Genomic DNA, 15,625 nt, shown 5'->3' with positions numbered 1-15,625 from the left:
AGGTAGTTAGGATGCAGTCTTCAAAATATCAAACACAATCTGTATAAAGCTGCAGTTAGAAGCCAAACCGAATGGATGACGGTAAATGTAGAATGCCAAAACAGTTTCAGGACAGCTGACTACGGTAAGTCCAAGGCTGTAGGAAAATAACACACAATTCTGACATACAGTACATTTTGCGCCGAAGAAAGATCATTAAAAGCCGATCTATTCCTTTCACTTTTAGCATTGCATGGCCCAAAAGCAGAGAATGCAAAAACAATGTGCAAAGTGCTATTTGACAGGACTAAACCGGAGGGTCAAATTTAGTCAACTCTTTTCCGGCTTCTTGTCCTGCTCTGCTGGGAAATTCCTCTTGCTTAAGTGGACGCAACATGCTTACAACGTTGTTGAAATCTTTAAAAGGTATTCATGTTTGCGGTTCACAAGCAGCAAGAGTGGGATGCTATTGATCCTGTAATGACATTTCCTTCATTCTTAAAACACTGCAGGTGAAACGCTGAACGTACACAGTCAACACATCACCAGATGAATACATTAGCCGTATCTGTATCATCGGCTGACAAAAAAAGAAAGAAAAACACAATGACCCTGAGGTAAATATCAGTAATTTGGGGTGTTAACGATGGAAGGTAAACATTGCAACGGTTTTTCGGAGTGAAGAGTAAGGAGGCACAAAAGAGAAGGGAGCTGTCTTTTTGGAAAGCAAATGGCCTGTAGGAGCGGAACGCTGACATTTTGGAGGCAGAGGTCAACACCTGCGAGTGCAGGAGTGAATTAATGGGGCATGGCAGAGGAGACAGCACTGTGGGTCAATACATGCAAAACTGACAACACAGCCACGACACACACAAATACACACATAAATAAATAAACACATGCAAATACAGTCCAGCACACGGATCACGGTACGGATATATGGCTCTGAAATGCTCTACCTCTGTCTAATCATTCGTTTACGCGTGACTACTCGATCTACTCTTATCAGAGACATGTCCGTCAAGAAGTAAAGTTCAGCTGCCATGAGAAATTAAAAAGAATATTAAATATTCTTGGAGTTCAAAGAATCCGGTAGACTGATGAGTCTGCCCTCTGAGGCAAAATAGTGATTTTGGACTCTATGAATAGTATTGACTTGACTTGTATACGGCTACCGATCGATTAAAGATCGGAAGCTAAAGTCCACTTCCCAACCGTTGCTTCGTCTCTCCACAAATGCACTGAATGTGGCAGAGTTGCCCTGCAGCAGATGCGCTGTTGTTCGTGAGCAGGAATGAATTTAAAATGCGTGGCTCGTCCTAGTGAAGGAAGGTCAAGAAGGAACAAGCCGTTGGTTTTAGGGAGATGCCAGCTTTACAACCTTTAGAAAAAGAAAGTCTATAAGAGAGTCTATAATTAAAATAATGCAGCACAATAACTCTAGAATGTGACGTTTTATGGCAGCAGTAAAGAAATGAACGAGTCCCCTCAACAATAAAAGTGTTGAGCACAAAACAGGTTACACTGAAAGACAGAAAACTAGAAAAACTAATTTAAAAAAGGATAAACTCAACTATTGTGTGCAAGAAAATATGTATTACTCCGACTATGAAGGACAAAGAGACTGTTTTCTAGCGTTTGCATTTAATGTTAAGTCGCAGCTATTCACAAAGCTTCAAATTATAAGAGAATTTTCTTGCTACGGTAAAAAGGTATCTTTATCAGAGCATTATTAATGTTGTGAATCAACAGAGCTAAAATCCCAGTCCAACATGTCATTGTCCAACATCAAGCTGTGTAATACTTCAATTTCCTTTCCTCTGTTTTTTGTGTTACGAGCTATTTCTCAGGATCTCATTTGTGCCGAGTCACAGTTTGTTGTTGCGTCTTTGTAAGCATGAGCAACTTTCCTCTTGTATTTAGTTTTGGATCTTGTTTTTCAAAGAAATCCGTTTACTTCAGACTGAATTTCATTGAGAGTGAAATCAACTGCCCTTAAAGCGTCTCACCTAACAGACTCCCAACTATTCCTTTTATAAATTCTGAGAAATTTGTTAAATTGTGGAAGAAAAAAAAAGACATACACAGTTTTCTATGTCCAGACATAAAAAAAAAACAAAAAAACAGCAGCATCCATGTTGCCGCATCCGGTCTGAAATGTCCTATTTTGTCATTGTGAGTGATGCCGTCACTGGAGACGATGCTACACCGCCCATGTACCTCTGAGGCTTCAGTGATGTTGCCGATAACAACCAGAGGCTAAAACTACAGAAGGTCACGTCCTGTTCTTCCTTAAGGTGTCGCTGCATTTTTTTTTCCCCCACACAAAGCCACAATTTAGGAATGTAATAGTCTTTAATATTTTCGAAAAAGTGCTGAATAGAATCACAAGATAAATTAAATTACCCAAGAATGGGAGAAAAGGCCATTGAAGGTTGTGTGTGTGGTCCCCACCAGCATCCAATAAGGCCAAACCCGGGGACACTGTTGGTCTTTATGTGACAGCTAAAGTAGCCATTATCAGCAGAAAGGAGCAAGAAAGGAGGCCTGCGTTAATCCGTGTTCTGTAACATCTTCTGTGAGAAGTTGGGAAACGGCTATGCATAGGATTCAAAGTCTTCATTTGGGGCGAGCGCCAATTCCTCCCATTTGATCCGAGGGGGGGGAACAAAGAGCAGATTAGATGAGAGACATGCAAGGTGTCCTCTCGGTTCCCTCGCTGAATGTCTTTTAATGGGCTGGTTATATAACTTCCCAACACTCCTTCCTCCAACCTTCCTCCGTGAGATGGAGGAGTAGATCAAATTCATTGTGTCCACATTGAATCCATGGGACACCATTATGTCCGCTGCCCACAGCCAAAACAGTCGAGCATTGTTTGATGGCTTCAGAGAGAAAGCTCAGGATCTGGAATTTTATATTTCTAAAAGGCCTTTGGGCCTGTGTTTAACGTCTCATAATCTGAATTGCTCTGTGCACTTTAATCATGACAACATGAAACTTTCATCAATTACACACAGTCCCAGGCAGGCCTATCCACTCAAGGGGAAGAGAGACCATTGCTGCACGCGCAGCAACGAACACGGCATGTCATTTCTCATGTCGTTTCTTTCTCTCGAAGCATTTTTAGTCTTTATTCCTCATAAATACCGACTAAAAAGAAGAGTAAGAATAAAGTGCAGTAAACGAGGTTGGTCTGATTAATATCCCTTTACAGTCTGCCATTCTCTTGCAGTGTTCATCCATCTATTCTCCGGTGTCTTATCTCTCATTCCTCTCTTTTTGTCCCCTTCAACCCTTCATCTATAACCTCTCTCTGTCTGACTCAGGCATTGCCTCAAACTCCGTTCACTGGTGCAGTAATCAACTCTACAGTGTGGGCGGGACTGTCAAACAAAAAGGTAGCAAAAGACACAAAAGAAAAAACTTAGCTCAAACCACTCCAGTCAGTAGTTACACATCAAAACCTGTCAAGCCACTTTCAATTACCTAGCAGCAAATTGGGCCAATTTCTGTTGTTATGAGGCAGCAAAAAACATTTGTGTCCTATTGTTACCAACCTCAGTGTGTGCACGCGTGTCTGTAAACGTTTTTATTTGTCCGTTTTGTTGTTTGTGTTACACAACGGTCTGAAGTGACTCGATTAATGGTTGGGAAAGTGTGGCAGAAGTTGCAACCACCTGTAGAATTTACAAAACTGTAGAAAAGATTAAAATGGTATTACCTTTATTGTTTTCGACGGACTGCCAGATGTGAGGCTTGGGATCTCTTTTGAAGAGTGCAGAGGTCAGGCTGATCAGGTGTGTGGTGCCAATAGGAGAGGCTAATATAAAGGCTAATGTGTGCCATATGGGTCAGATCTGGGTGTCGCCAACGCAGCAGAAATAACTCCCCAGACGTCTTGGGCTACCTCTATAAACCCGTTTTCTATTTCAACAGAGTAATGGGATATGTTGAGAAGCAGCAAAATGGGAGAACTTGCAAAAAAAAAAAAAGGCTTTTGGAGGCGAGGGAGAACGCTGTTGATGCTCCATAAACGTTGAAGAACAACGAAAATGGGTTCATTCTCTGGGCCAGTGCTTCAAAGCACCTGGCTCTAGGGTTCATCTCCCTTAGAAAACTAAAAATAGACATGACCTATTATCCTCCATTCATTTGAAATATCAGCGATTCTCCCGGACAATCATTCCTGTGACGTTTGACAACAAAGCTGTGTGGAACATGAATCCTACGAATAAGCCTTCCCCTCAGACCTGTTCCTGACACATTCCAGGCAAATAAATACAAAAGCCATGCACTCCCACACGCACCCCTGTAGTACGTCATCCGTTTTAATTCATGTGGAGAGGCAAACACTGGATGATGGATGATTATGGCTTCAGGCGCACCCTCCTCCAGTCTGGCTAACAACCTCTATAAATGATTCAGGTTGTCACCCGATAGGTGAGGGCACCAAAGGACTTGTTGCTACATCGGAGCCCACTTGTTGCTGCGAGTAATACGCTTCTCATGTTAGACACCCGGCAGGATCGAGTGTCTGTGCGGGCAAACCTTTGTGACACAATCCTTTATATAACTTGGACACATTCCTTTACGCTCACAAAGATGGATTCAGGGCAAACAGACACTCTTTTGTACTTCTTTTGGTTGATGCTGTTATGTATTCACGTCAAAAAAAAAAAACTTAACCATCACACCAGAAAATGAAGAGGAATAAAGCTCACCGTGGGTAGTGAGGAGGAAGGACGAGGTCTCCGGTGAGCTGTCGGGCGGCTTCCGCAGGTAAACTCTGAGACTGCTCATCTTAAGAGAGAGCATGCTGGCTGCCACGAGACGCTTTCAGCAACTATAGAGGGAAGAGAGGGAACGAAACTTGATGCTTGTGTGTGTGTGTGTGTGTGTGTGTGTGTGTGGTCAGGTGGGAAAAGAACAAATCAATCTTTTTATGGAGAAGTAAGGGTAGGCTAAGAAGAGAGCTACTTTTCTTTTAATCGTGATTGTAAGTGCCGCTTGATTGACCTCACGTTTCATAACATTACTTCACGTTACGGCTCCCAAATGAAACGGTGAACGACTCATTTAACGATCGATGAAAACTTTCTTAAAGCCACAGTGGACAGAGAAAGACACGGCCAGACAGACAGCAGATGATGGCGAGAGGAGAGAGAGAGAGAAGCAGATGATGGAGAGAATAAAGAGAGAGAAAGAGCAGCAGGTGATGGAGAGGTAAACAGTTCACATTTCATTTTTTTCAATGATTAATGTACATTGGATGTAAATAATGTGCTAGACTGGAAAGCTTTCGTAGTGGTAGTTTGTAAAAGACAGCATCATCATTAGGTTCGTTAAGATCATCTCTCCAATGAGCATAACAAAAATAAATCATTATTCAATTAAACAACCGCAGAACCATAAAAGCCTGTTTTGCAGGGTGCATCTGGTGATTTAGATTAATTCTATTTAATCCGCTTGTTGTTTATTGTTACTAATGAGCCACCTACTGGTGACAGACGGCTTTGAATTTGAGGTCAAACAATATTGTTACAGAAACGACTGATGTCTATTATAACAGAGCCGTTTGCTGGTTTTCTATGGGCGGGTTGGTTTTAGGGCAAATTTGTTGCAGAGAAAAGACAATATAGGCACCTTCACTGTACTGCTGACAGCTGTACTTGGCAGCTGTCAGACGGATTTGCAGTCATTTGACAAATGTCTGCAGACAAGAGTATAAATAACATGCGAGACCCCGAGGTGAACTCAACAATGTCTGCTCAGCTTCCAAGGATTCCCAGAGGAAGACAATACACAGATTAACCCATCTGTGTACTGTAGAATCTAGATAGAGCCCAGCCAGGGATGTGGTTGTAATCCAGATTACTTTACAGTATGACTTAACACCTCTAGGTGAAATGTCACACAACAGCGATCACTACGGCACAGTATTTTGACATCTTGCCCAGTTGCAGTGTACCAGTAACCCACAGATGAACTTCTCTGCTAATCCTGATTAACGAACATGCCCAACCCACCCCGAAGGCACAGAAATAAATCTCGATTTAAAAAAAATCTGCTTGTTGAACTGTGTACCACATAACACATACTGTGTCCAAATTCAAATCAGCAAGTATAGTGTCCACACAGCATCCTCACAAAGGAACACGCTTTCAGAGAACCTATTTTGGGCAGAATATATCTAGAGTTATCTCTTGTCCCCTCCTCAGGACTTTAGGTCATAATCCGGATCCTTTTTCCTCTCATTCTGTCCCTCTACAGAAAGCCCCTGATTCATTTGGTCCTTATCAGTTGCACTGAAGGGAAAACAAAGGACTGGCCTGAAACTCGTACTCTGCTTCCCCCGAAGAGGGTAAACTGGGCAGATAATGCTGCTGTGGCACGGCACAGACACAAGACACACACTCTTTTTAGGACATTTTTCAAGAGAAAAAAATACGAGACGATGCAAAGTCTGTCTTATTTGTCATGTTCCCAAAACAAAACCATCAAAACAAACCTAGGAAAAACAACTCCTTTCTAACATACCATTGCCCAATGTTTCCCACTATCCTGCGGTCACCCAGCCCAAGGAGAGATGTTTTACAAGGATAGAGGAAATGCAGGCCTATATGTTTTGTTTGTTTCTTATAAAAATATAACAGTTTTATAAAACAGTTTGTATATAAACTATAAACACAAAACAATGAGCCAAATACTGGCAGACTAGATACAGAACAAATACTTAATTATGGTTGAACTAAAAATAAAGACAGTAAAGTGACAGATTAAACAGACAGAAGTATTGACAGGAAATGGAAGGTCCAGTGTGTGGGATTTAGAGGCATCAGTTGGTTGCAGGTTGCAACCAACTCCCTATACAGATAAGAAGGGCTCATTCTAACTAAATGCGACAATAATTAGTTTCAGTTGAATATACACCCATGAAAACCGAATAATGAATATTAAATTCCATGTCTGCCAATGAATCCCCCTAAATCCTACACACACTGGTCCAAAGGGATGAAAAGCAGATTCAACTAAAGCACGTCAGCAAATATTTGGTTAGTGGCGTGAAGAAGGTTTTGCAGCGGAAATGTTTTGGTGATTACGAGAGTGAGTAATTGATTCATTGTTGAAGTCAGTTATTACACAGAAAAATGTCAAACATTCACGTCTTCCCACTTCTCAAATGTTTATATTTGCTGCTTTTTCCTGTTTAGTGTTAATGTAAATTAAAAGGTTTGTGTAGTTTGGACTGTTGGACGGACAAAACGAGCAATCTGAGGGCATCGCTTTAGGCACGGCAGGCCCTTTTTAGTATTTTGGGACATTTTACAGATTAAATAATGAATCAAAATAAATATCAATAATTAAAATAATCAATCGTTGCAGATCTACAAAGTTTGCAAAAGAAATGTACATCTTATTTGTGAGAAAGTGTGAAAGTGTGCATATTCTCCAGCACACAATTTACACTCTGAGGTAGTCCAAGCTACATTTACCGTTTAAAGATTTAACCAAACAAAAGACAACGGCACAGCCTACTGGACAAATTATGAAATGCATTTAAGTCTATCCTGTCAGCACAGTTCACCGCAAACTATCATACTGCACCTACTTGGAGAAATATACTTCCTAGTTGTAGATCCACATGGAGAGAAAAAGAAAATACATTTCCTATAAGTTACAACTGGAGACACATTCTGAATGTTGACTTATTTAAAATGCTGTTTGGTGCATATAAAGTTATTTTTTATACATTTGTATTCATGTTTATTCATTTGTATTCTAGATGACAAATTATTCCTACACAACAGCTAAAAATGTATCTCAGACTTCTTATATAGTGTTAAAGGCACGTCCGGTTAGTTCCTGCAACATGACTGAACTGCAGTTATGTTGTGTATTTGTTTGTTTGAACATGTACTCAAAAAATGTAATATATGGGCTTAGGCACTTTGTTTTACCATGCACTGCAAATGTTGCAGTATAACTTATTTATGTAATCTTACACTGTCTGAAATATAAACTAATGGAATAGTTTGAAAGTAGAACAATTTAGAAAGGCTTTTCATTGATGTACGCAGATAAGATAATTAGCTAAAGTTTGCTCCGTGACTCTGTGGCATTGCAAACACGTGTGGTGCAGCTGTCACTCAAAGCCTACCTTCACTCGAAGTGGGAGAGGAGTTTCTGGGTCAACCGGAAACTGCAGACACTTTTTTGAGAGTGTAAACCGGAGAAGAATTCCTTGCAAACCCATGCAACGAATTCGTATCAATGTTTTATGCATGATAAAAAAACATAGCAACGTTGTGGTTGCTCCATTCAGCAGTGGGATGGACAGGACAAGTGAATGGCGCATGCGCAACAGGCAACCATGGCCAACGTAATATTTTACGTACTGTTTTCAACGTAGAGCTGCGCTATGGTTGGGTGCTAAGCTATCTTTTACAGTCTCATGTAGCATTAATAACAGCTGTCGCTGTATGGACGTTATAAAGTGGTGCCAAAGGCTAGTCTTTACTTAAATGAGAGCTACATTTATGTCCTCTATAAACCCGGAAGAACAGGTTAGTGGGAAGGACGCTCTTCACGTGCTCTTTTTAGTTAGCAAGTTAGCGTCTCTAGGAACAATAAAACACATAAATAGTTTGGTTGCTTCGATTGCACATCGATCCCTGACCAGAGTAGTGTTCAAAAACAATAACACCAGTAACTCATGTCTTTGACAGCCATGGAGTTTCTCCCGGTACTTGACCCACTAGATGAACCCAAAGAAGGAATATGGTGAGTACATTCAGATCATTCAATTGCACTTGTGATGTACCTAGCTAACCTGTTATCCTGCTGACATTGTTTTGTTTTGTCAACAGGTATTCTTTGATACCCAGAGGTGCTGCTCCAGGTGTCAGTGTGGGTCACACCTGCACCTTTATTCCATCTGGAGATGAAGGAAGAGGCAGAATCTTTATTGTTGGGGGAGCCAACCCCAGCGGCAGTTTCTCACATTTGCACATCATAAATCTAGGTAAAATAAAGTTAATGACAGTATATGTTTAACCGTTACGGATAAAGCTCCCAAAGACCCACAATTAGGGCGTCAAGCATCGTGCACAGTCACTTGTCACAGCTATGGGTAAACACATGCATCATTCGTTATCTACTTGGCAGGGTCATTATTGTGTTCCCTGTTGCATGTTTGCCCTTTCTGACTCCACCAGATAGTCATGAATGGGACATCCCAGAGTGGGAGGGTTTGGAGTCGCGGTATGAACACTGCAGCTTTGTGCCAGAGAGCTACCCTCAGAGCCTGTGGGTGTTTGGAGGGGCACAGGAGAGTGGCAATCGCAACTGTATCCAGCATACACAGCTAACGGGTAAAACTAAAATCACCTGGTAATCTGTGATCTTCATTAGTAGTTCAGCACTATTATAATCCACTCTTTACGTGTGTGTCCAGAGAGTGGGTCTCGCTGGAAGAATGTAGTGGTCAATGGCAAACCCCCCAGTCCCAGGACATACCACACCAACTCAGCGTGCCAAGGGGACAGACTGTATGTCTGTTCTGGTGGGGAAGCAGGAGCTTCACCAGTCTCAGACCCCACACTTCATGTCTTTGATACAGGTTTGTGTTTAATAAACCACCTGCCAAATATAATTGTATCTCCGAAAACCCAGTAAATCTTTTCAACGAGGTATCTTGTATTACCACCAACCATATTGAGACATTTTGCCCCACAGCCAGTCCTACACGGAACGCCCCCCACAGATGTTTCCCCCCTATTTTAGGCTGATTAGACCCCTTCTCAGGACTGAGTGGGCATTGGTACACTGTGCCTGATTAACATCTCCCCTCTTACCTCTGTTGCACCTGTAATGGCAGGCCAACTTGCACATTTAGCATTTTCATGAGTAAATAATGTTTGGCGACCTCCTGTAATTCCCGGCATAACTGCTCTCAACTTCAACCTGAGCAGAGGTCTAATCAAGAAGAAGAATTGGAAACACCTGCGTGGATGTGCGAGGCTTTTAATACTTTTGCAGCCTAATTGTGATTATATTTGGGGGAAATATTAGAGATATGTTTGATTGCAAAAATAACATGAACATTTTGTGTTTTGTTGAAAATGGATACCAAATTAATTTGATCCTGTTTAATTAAAACAGCTATGGATCAGAAATCATAACAGCCTTTTTTTTACTGTAGATATTTTGACTTTTCATATCAGCAAAAAGCACAGGTGTAACTAATAACCTTAATTAGTAACGGCTGCAGTTCATTGAGGTGTGAGTCACTGGCAGTGCAGACAGGGACACTTAAATGTAATAGGGCCATCATTAATGTTATTAATAACACCTGTGCTTCTCCTGCAACGACAAGTCAATCTGTCCTGTGAAAAAAAAACATTTTCAAAGGTTTAGTTATCATTCTTCATCGATGAACAGATCCATTGTCCTATTTAAAGGAAGCAGTGATTGTGAGCTTTACTGTCTAATGCTACTTGACTCCATATTATATACGCAGTTGTATTGTGTTTGATAGTTTCACTGTCAAGACATTTTTAACAGCCACCAATATGAATGCGTAATCCACCCTATTGAAGGCGTGACTCTCATTCTGCCTCAAATGTGTGAATGCTATTATCTTTCGGTGTTCCCAGTGTCATCCACCTGGTCCCAGCCAGAAACACAAGGCAGAAACCTGCCAGCCAGACATGGCCACATTGTAGCTGCAGTTGGTTCAAAGATCTACATTCACGGAGGCATGGCTGGAGACAAATTCCACAACGATATGTACTCTCTGGATACAAGTAAGCCCTAAACGCTCCTGAACCATACTGAGAAGATCAGAGTTGCATTTATCTCAGATGATCATACATGATGAAAAATGGTTTATTTAATAAGAAAATAAAGTGTCTACTTGTTTAAAAGGGAGCATGAAGTGGGAGAACGTGCAGGCCAAAGGAGACATCCCACCAGGAGTAGCAGCCCACTCAGCAGTGGTGCTGGGCAACAACATCTACATATTTGGGGGGATGACTGCTGATGGAGCCGGCAACTCCATGTACAGATTCAACACTGGTACATCATTTTTCAGAGGCCTTAAAATATGTCGCTTCATTACATTGTTTATGACTAAATCTATGAACGCTACAGGGCAGTATGATGAAAATCGTAGCGATTTTTAATACTTAAACATTGTTAAATGTTCTACTTCCTGCTTGCAGATAAGAGCAGATGGGTCCTCATGACGTTTGAAGGGGATATGCCACCCAACCGCCTTGACCACTCCATGTGTTTATTGCCCTGGACGGTGTGTGGTGACAGGAATGGAGCAGAGCAGCAAGCAAACAGCCCGGCAGCCTCAAAAACAATAAATCTGGCCTTTGTATTTGGAGGAATGGACACACAGGGTGTCATTCATAATGACTGCATTGTGACTTTAATAACATGATGTTCATTTACCCAAGTTGTGAGTACTTAGTAATTGTATATCGTTTTATTAAAACATGTTAAAGCTTGTATTGTCAATACTCTGGGTATTAAGATAAGGTTTATCATTTGAGCCATTGGTAAAAATATTTAAGTGTAAATAATTGCAACAAGAAACTATTCAAGCACCATTTTGTATCAAACATTTATTTCAATGTCTTTCCAGATGTACAATGACCAGATTCAAATAAATAACTTTTAGCATTGCCTGTGAACATAATTAGCTCTGGATCCCACAGACACCCCCACAAATCCCTGTGCCCTCCCTCTAAATCCCTCCCCACCAGGACTGCCTGAGAACAGCAGCAGCAAGCCTCGTATTCCGGGCTGACAAATATCTCCACCTTCCAGCGAAGAGAACACCTCTCTCTCACACTTATTTTAAAGTCTTTCAGAAGATTCAGTATGGTTGCTTGTCATCGCCACCCCTTCCTCTCACTATTTGAGTCCCATCAGTTCAATATATACATCTAGATGCAACTACCAGAGAGGCAAGGGGCGACAGAAGAGCACACTTCAAACTCGGCCTACAACTCGTCCTTCTCCTCTTGCTCGCCTTCAGCACCTTCAGCACCCTCAGGTGGAGGGCCGCCCGCACTACCGTACAGCTTGCTGATGATGGGTTGCACCACCTCCTCTAGCTCTTTCTTCTTGGCCTGGAAGTCTTCCAGCTCAGCTTCCTGGTGGGACTCCATCCACTCGATCTTCTCCTCCACCACCTTCTCGATGATTTCCTTATCCTCGTCCGACAGCTTGCCACCGAGCTTCTCCTTGTCGCCGATCTGGTTCTTCAGTGAGTAGGCGTAGCTTTCCAGCTCGTTGCGGGAATCGATCCTCTCCTTCAGCTTCTTGTCCTCGTCGGCGAAGCGCTCAGCGTCGTTCACCATGCGCTCGATGTCCTCCGGCGTCAGGCGGTCCTGGTCGTTTGTGATCGTGATCTTGTTCTTGTTGCCCGTGCCTTTGTCCTCGGCGGCGACGCGCAGAATACCGTTGACGTCGATCTCAAAGGTGACCTCAATCTGCGGTACGCCACGGGGGGCAGGAGGGATGCCAGTCAGGTCGAATGTGCCCAGCAGATGGTTGTCTTTGGTCAGTGGACGTTCACCTAGAGAGACAATCAATTTTATTTCTGCATGCAAGGAAAATAGTAATGATGCATGTTAAACAGATTGTCATTCTTTTTTTATTTACTCTGTCCGAATCTTACCTTCATAAACTTTGATGGTGACAGTTGGCTGGTTATCAGAGGCTGTGGAGAAGATCTGGGATTTCTTTGTGGGCACCACAGTGTTCCTGGGGATCAGCTTGGTCATTACACCTCCAACGGTCTCAATACCGAGGGTCAGCGGGCACACATCCAGAAGAACCAGATCACCTGCAAGAGAGTCAAATATTTAGTAAACAAGTTTGAGTTTGCAAACTCTGTTGTGTCAAGCGGACACTACGGTGTATGAGGAAGATGACTTACCGGTGTCCTCTTCTCCAGAAAGCACTCCAGCCTGCACGGCAGCTCCGTATGCCACAGCCTCATCGGGGTTGATGCCCCTAGAGGGCTCTTTGCCGTTGAAAAGCTCCTTCACCAGCTGTTGGATTTTGGGGATACGGGTGGAGCCTCCGACCAGGACAATCTCATCGATGTCGGATTTCTTCAGGTCGGAATCGTCCAGCACTTTCTGGACAGGCTTCATGGTGGAACGGAACAGGTCCTGGCAAAGTAAAAAAAGACTAGGTTAAAAGGCTTGTCGAATAATGATGTCATAAAACAGGTATGTAGTGTGTATATAGTAATTGTTTTTACACAGCTGAGTAACATACCATGTTGAGCTCTTCAAACTTGGCACGGGTCAGGGTCTCGGAGAAGTCTTCTCCTTCGAAAAAGGACTCTATCTCAATGCGGGCCTGGTGCTGAGCAGAGAGCCCCCTCTTCGCCTTCTCGACCTCCCGACGCAGCTTCTGCACGGCGCGGTTGTCTTTGCGCACGTCTTTGCCGGTCTTCTTCTTGTACAGCTTGATGAAGTGCTCCATGACGCGCTGGTCAAAGTCCTCGCCTCCCAGGTGAGTGTCACCGTTGGTGGCCACCACTTCAAACACGCCGTTGTCGATGGTCAAGAGGGAGACGTCGAAGGTGCCGCCGCCCAGATCGAACACCAGGATGTTCTTCTCGCCGTCCCTCTTGTCCAGACCGTAAGCAATGGCGGCAGCAGTTCTAAAGAATAAAGTCAGGAGATTATTATAGAGAAAGGGAAGTATTTGTCACAATTTCCAAAAGGACAACTGATGAATTAATTATTTTTATTGAGACACTTACGGCTCATTGATGATTCTCATAACATTCAGTCCAGCGATGGTTCCAGCATCCTTAGTGGCCTGGCGCTGAGCATCATTGAAGTAGGCAGGGACAGTGACCACAGCATGTGTGACCTAAAGAAAACACCAGAACAATAGAGTCAAATATACATCATCTATTTAAGAGTGTTATATTGTTGAACATTCTTCCATGGGTTTTTTTTTGTACCTTCTTGCCCAGATAAGCCTCAGCAGTCTCCTTCATCTTAGTCAGCACCATGGCAGAGATCTCCTCTGGAGCGAAGGTCTTCAGCTGGCCACCACCGATGTCAACCTGGATATGAGGCTTGCCCTTCTTCTCAGTGAGCTGAAGAGGAACATGCATCAATATTAATGTACCAAGTATGTTTCTCAATACAACTACAACTTCCCCACTGTGTCAGAGTTAAAAACGTACCTTGAAGGGAAAGTACTTGAGGTCCTGCTGCACAGCGGAGTCCCCCCATGTGCGCCCGATCAACCTCTTGGCATCAAAGACGGTGTTCTCGGGGTTAGAGGTCAGCTGGTTCTTTGCGGCATCACCAATCAGACGCTCACCCTCGCTGGTGAAGGCCACGTATGACGGGGTGATACGGTTACCCTGGTCATTGGCGATGATCTCCACACGGCCATTCTTGAACACTCCAACGCTGCAGGGAAGCATTTCAGAAATGATTACTCGTAAGGCAACAATTTTCAATTCAACAATTTCATAGCTTTCAAAAACAATCAAGACAGGTGCGTTTTTTTTCTTCTTACCATGAGTAGGTGGTTCCCAGGTCGATTCCAACCACAGTCCCCACACTCTCCCTCTTGTCATCGTCATCGGCAATCACGGTGCCGGTCACCAGCATTACAACCCACAACAGCTTCATCGCTGCTTGTTTGATCTCTCAGGTCTACCAAAAAAATAATCTGGAGAGGAGAAATATATATTGTTTAAAAAAAAACGTGGCTTTGCGTTCATGACGTAGGCTGTCTACCTCTTAAATGTAGGTAGCTACCAGCTAATCGTAGTGCTGGGTGTCATTTAACGTTAATGAGACCTTTACCAATCCCCAGAAAATATCAAACGTGCGCACCACAGTCTGTCTTACGAGCACTGGCTAACGGTTTCTTTTTTTCCCCCCCCCCATCTGCCGGTAGCTAGCTAGCTAACCACGTTAGCGTGCCAAGCAGCCATGCGAGAAAATACTTTCATAATGAACACTTAAATTAGTTATTTTAGATTACAAATGTCGTGACTGGCCATTTGACGTTTTAAGTTATGGTAAATAAATCATCATCGGTAGCTTAGCCGGCTTCATCATGAAGAAAACCGTCTTCAATTGAGGTTCAACGTTGTAGAAAACACCAAATATGTCGTCGCATTATCAGATTCACAACAATGTTCGTACGTACCTTAATCGCAGTATTCTCGGTCTTCACGTCGCTTGTTAAAGCAAAATGTATATCTCTCTTTTTTCTTTCTATCCTATTTTCTTGCCTCGGTGAAGTGATGTTGAATGAACCGTGGTCTCTCAATATATAAGCCGTCACTTCTCTCCCGTCGTGGAGCCCCGTGATTGGCTGAGCAGCAGCTCGTTGGAACGCGCTGATTGGTGGCTTGCAGCACGCTGTCCGCCGCTGATTTGCACACATCGGGTCGGGTGCGACGTCACGAGTTTCGCCGCCTGTGCCGATGCTGATTGGCTGTCTGTCAAGAGCATTCATGGACACAGTTGGAGCGAGGACACGCCACTCTCACGACTACAGGAAGAGTGCAATTTCACATTTTATACATTTTGTACATTTTAAGTTAGTGCTGACTCCCCTCATGAATTCGATGTTG

At 43.0% G+C, this 15,625-nt stretch overlaps 3 protein-coding genes across 4 annotated transcripts in view; 1 reads left to right on the top strand and 2 right to left on the bottom strand.

Moving 5' to 3' along the window:
- The window catches only part of rgs3a (regulator of G protein signaling 3a), a gene marked incomplete at its 5' end in the record, with an annotated part of 114,820 nt that extends 110,038 nt beyond the window's left edge, over positions 1-4,782 (bottom strand). Inside the window, one exon of the mRNA XM_079288894.1 lies at positions 4,704-4,782. Coding sequence (XP_079145020.1) covers positions 4,704-4,782 — 79 coding nt within the window. The remainder of the gene's footprint in view (positions 1-4,703) is intronic.
- A 3,622-nt stretch (positions 4,783-8,404) lies between these two features.
- Positions 8,405-11,501, top strand: rabepk (Rab9 effector protein with kelch motifs). 2 transcript variants are annotated; one of them, XM_079289789.1, is made up of 8 exons: positions 8,405-8,546; positions 8,709-8,763; positions 8,850-9,004; positions 9,198-9,353; positions 9,437-9,601; positions 10,638-10,787; positions 10,909-11,058; positions 11,205-11,501. In XM_079289789.1, exons 2-8 carry the CDS (start codon positions 8,711-8,713, stop codon positions 11,429-11,431), a joined length of 1,056 nt encoding a protein of 351 aa, XP_079145915.1. In that variant the 5' UTR covers positions 8,405-8,546; positions 8,709-8,710; the 3' UTR covers positions 11,432-11,501. The 2 variants fall into 2 exon arrangements, with proteins under 2 accessions (XP_079145915.1, XP_079145914.1); XM_079289788.1 differs by having other exon boundaries at positions 10,891-11,058.
- Positions 11,502-11,746: 245 nt separating this feature from the next.
- On the bottom strand, positions 11,747-15,310 carry hspa5 (heat shock protein 5). Its single transcript, XM_079289787.1, has 9 exons — positions 15,196-15,310; positions 14,554-14,709; positions 14,213-14,444; positions 13,985-14,122; positions 13,778-13,890; positions 13,285-13,675; positions 12,938-13,175; positions 12,677-12,844; positions 11,747-12,574 (listed from the first exon to the last, which is right to left on the bottom strand). The coding sequence occupies exons 2-9, from the start codon at positions 14,667-14,669 to the stop codon at positions 11,997-11,999; spliced, it is 1,974 nt and encodes a 657-aa protein (XP_079145913.1). The 5' UTR covers positions 14,670-14,709; positions 15,196-15,310; the 3' UTR covers positions 11,747-11,996.
- Positions 15,311-15,625: the final 315 nt, after the last annotated feature.

This window comes from Melanostigma gelatinosum (genome assembly GCF_949748355.1).
Source record: "Melanostigma gelatinosum genome assembly, chromosome: 18".
Classification (NCBI taxonomy): Eukaryota; Metazoa; Chordata; class Actinopteri; order Perciformes; family Zoarcidae; genus Melanostigma; species Melanostigma gelatinosum.
Note: the sequence above shows the minus strand (reverse complement) of the source record. Positions and strands in the feature narration are given on the sequence as shown.

Coding starts and splice junctions, on each gene's coding strand:
- rabepk (XM_079289788.1), top strand. CDS start 8,711: ATGGAGTTTCTCCCGGTACTTGACCCACTAGATGAACCCAAAGAAGGA. Junction 8,764..8,849: donor GAACCCAAAGAAGGAATATG/GTGAGTACATTC, acceptor TTTTGTCAACAG/GTATTCTTTGATACCCAGAG. Junction 9,005..9,197: donor TTTGCACATCATAAATCTAG/GTAAAATAAAGT, acceptor TGACTCCACCAG/ATAGTCATGAATGGGACATC.
- hspa5 (XM_079289787.1), bottom strand. CDS start 14,669: ATGAAGCTGTTGTGGGTTGTAATGCTGGTGACCGGCACCGTGATTGCC. Junction 13,676..13,777: donor ATGAGAATCATCAATGAGCC/GTAAGTGTCTCA, acceptor TTTATTCTTTAG/AACTGCTGCCGCCATTGCTT. Junction 12,575..12,676: donor CACCATCAAAGTTTATGAAG/GTAAGATTCGGA, acceptor TTGTCTCTCTAG/GTGAACGTCCACTGACCAAA.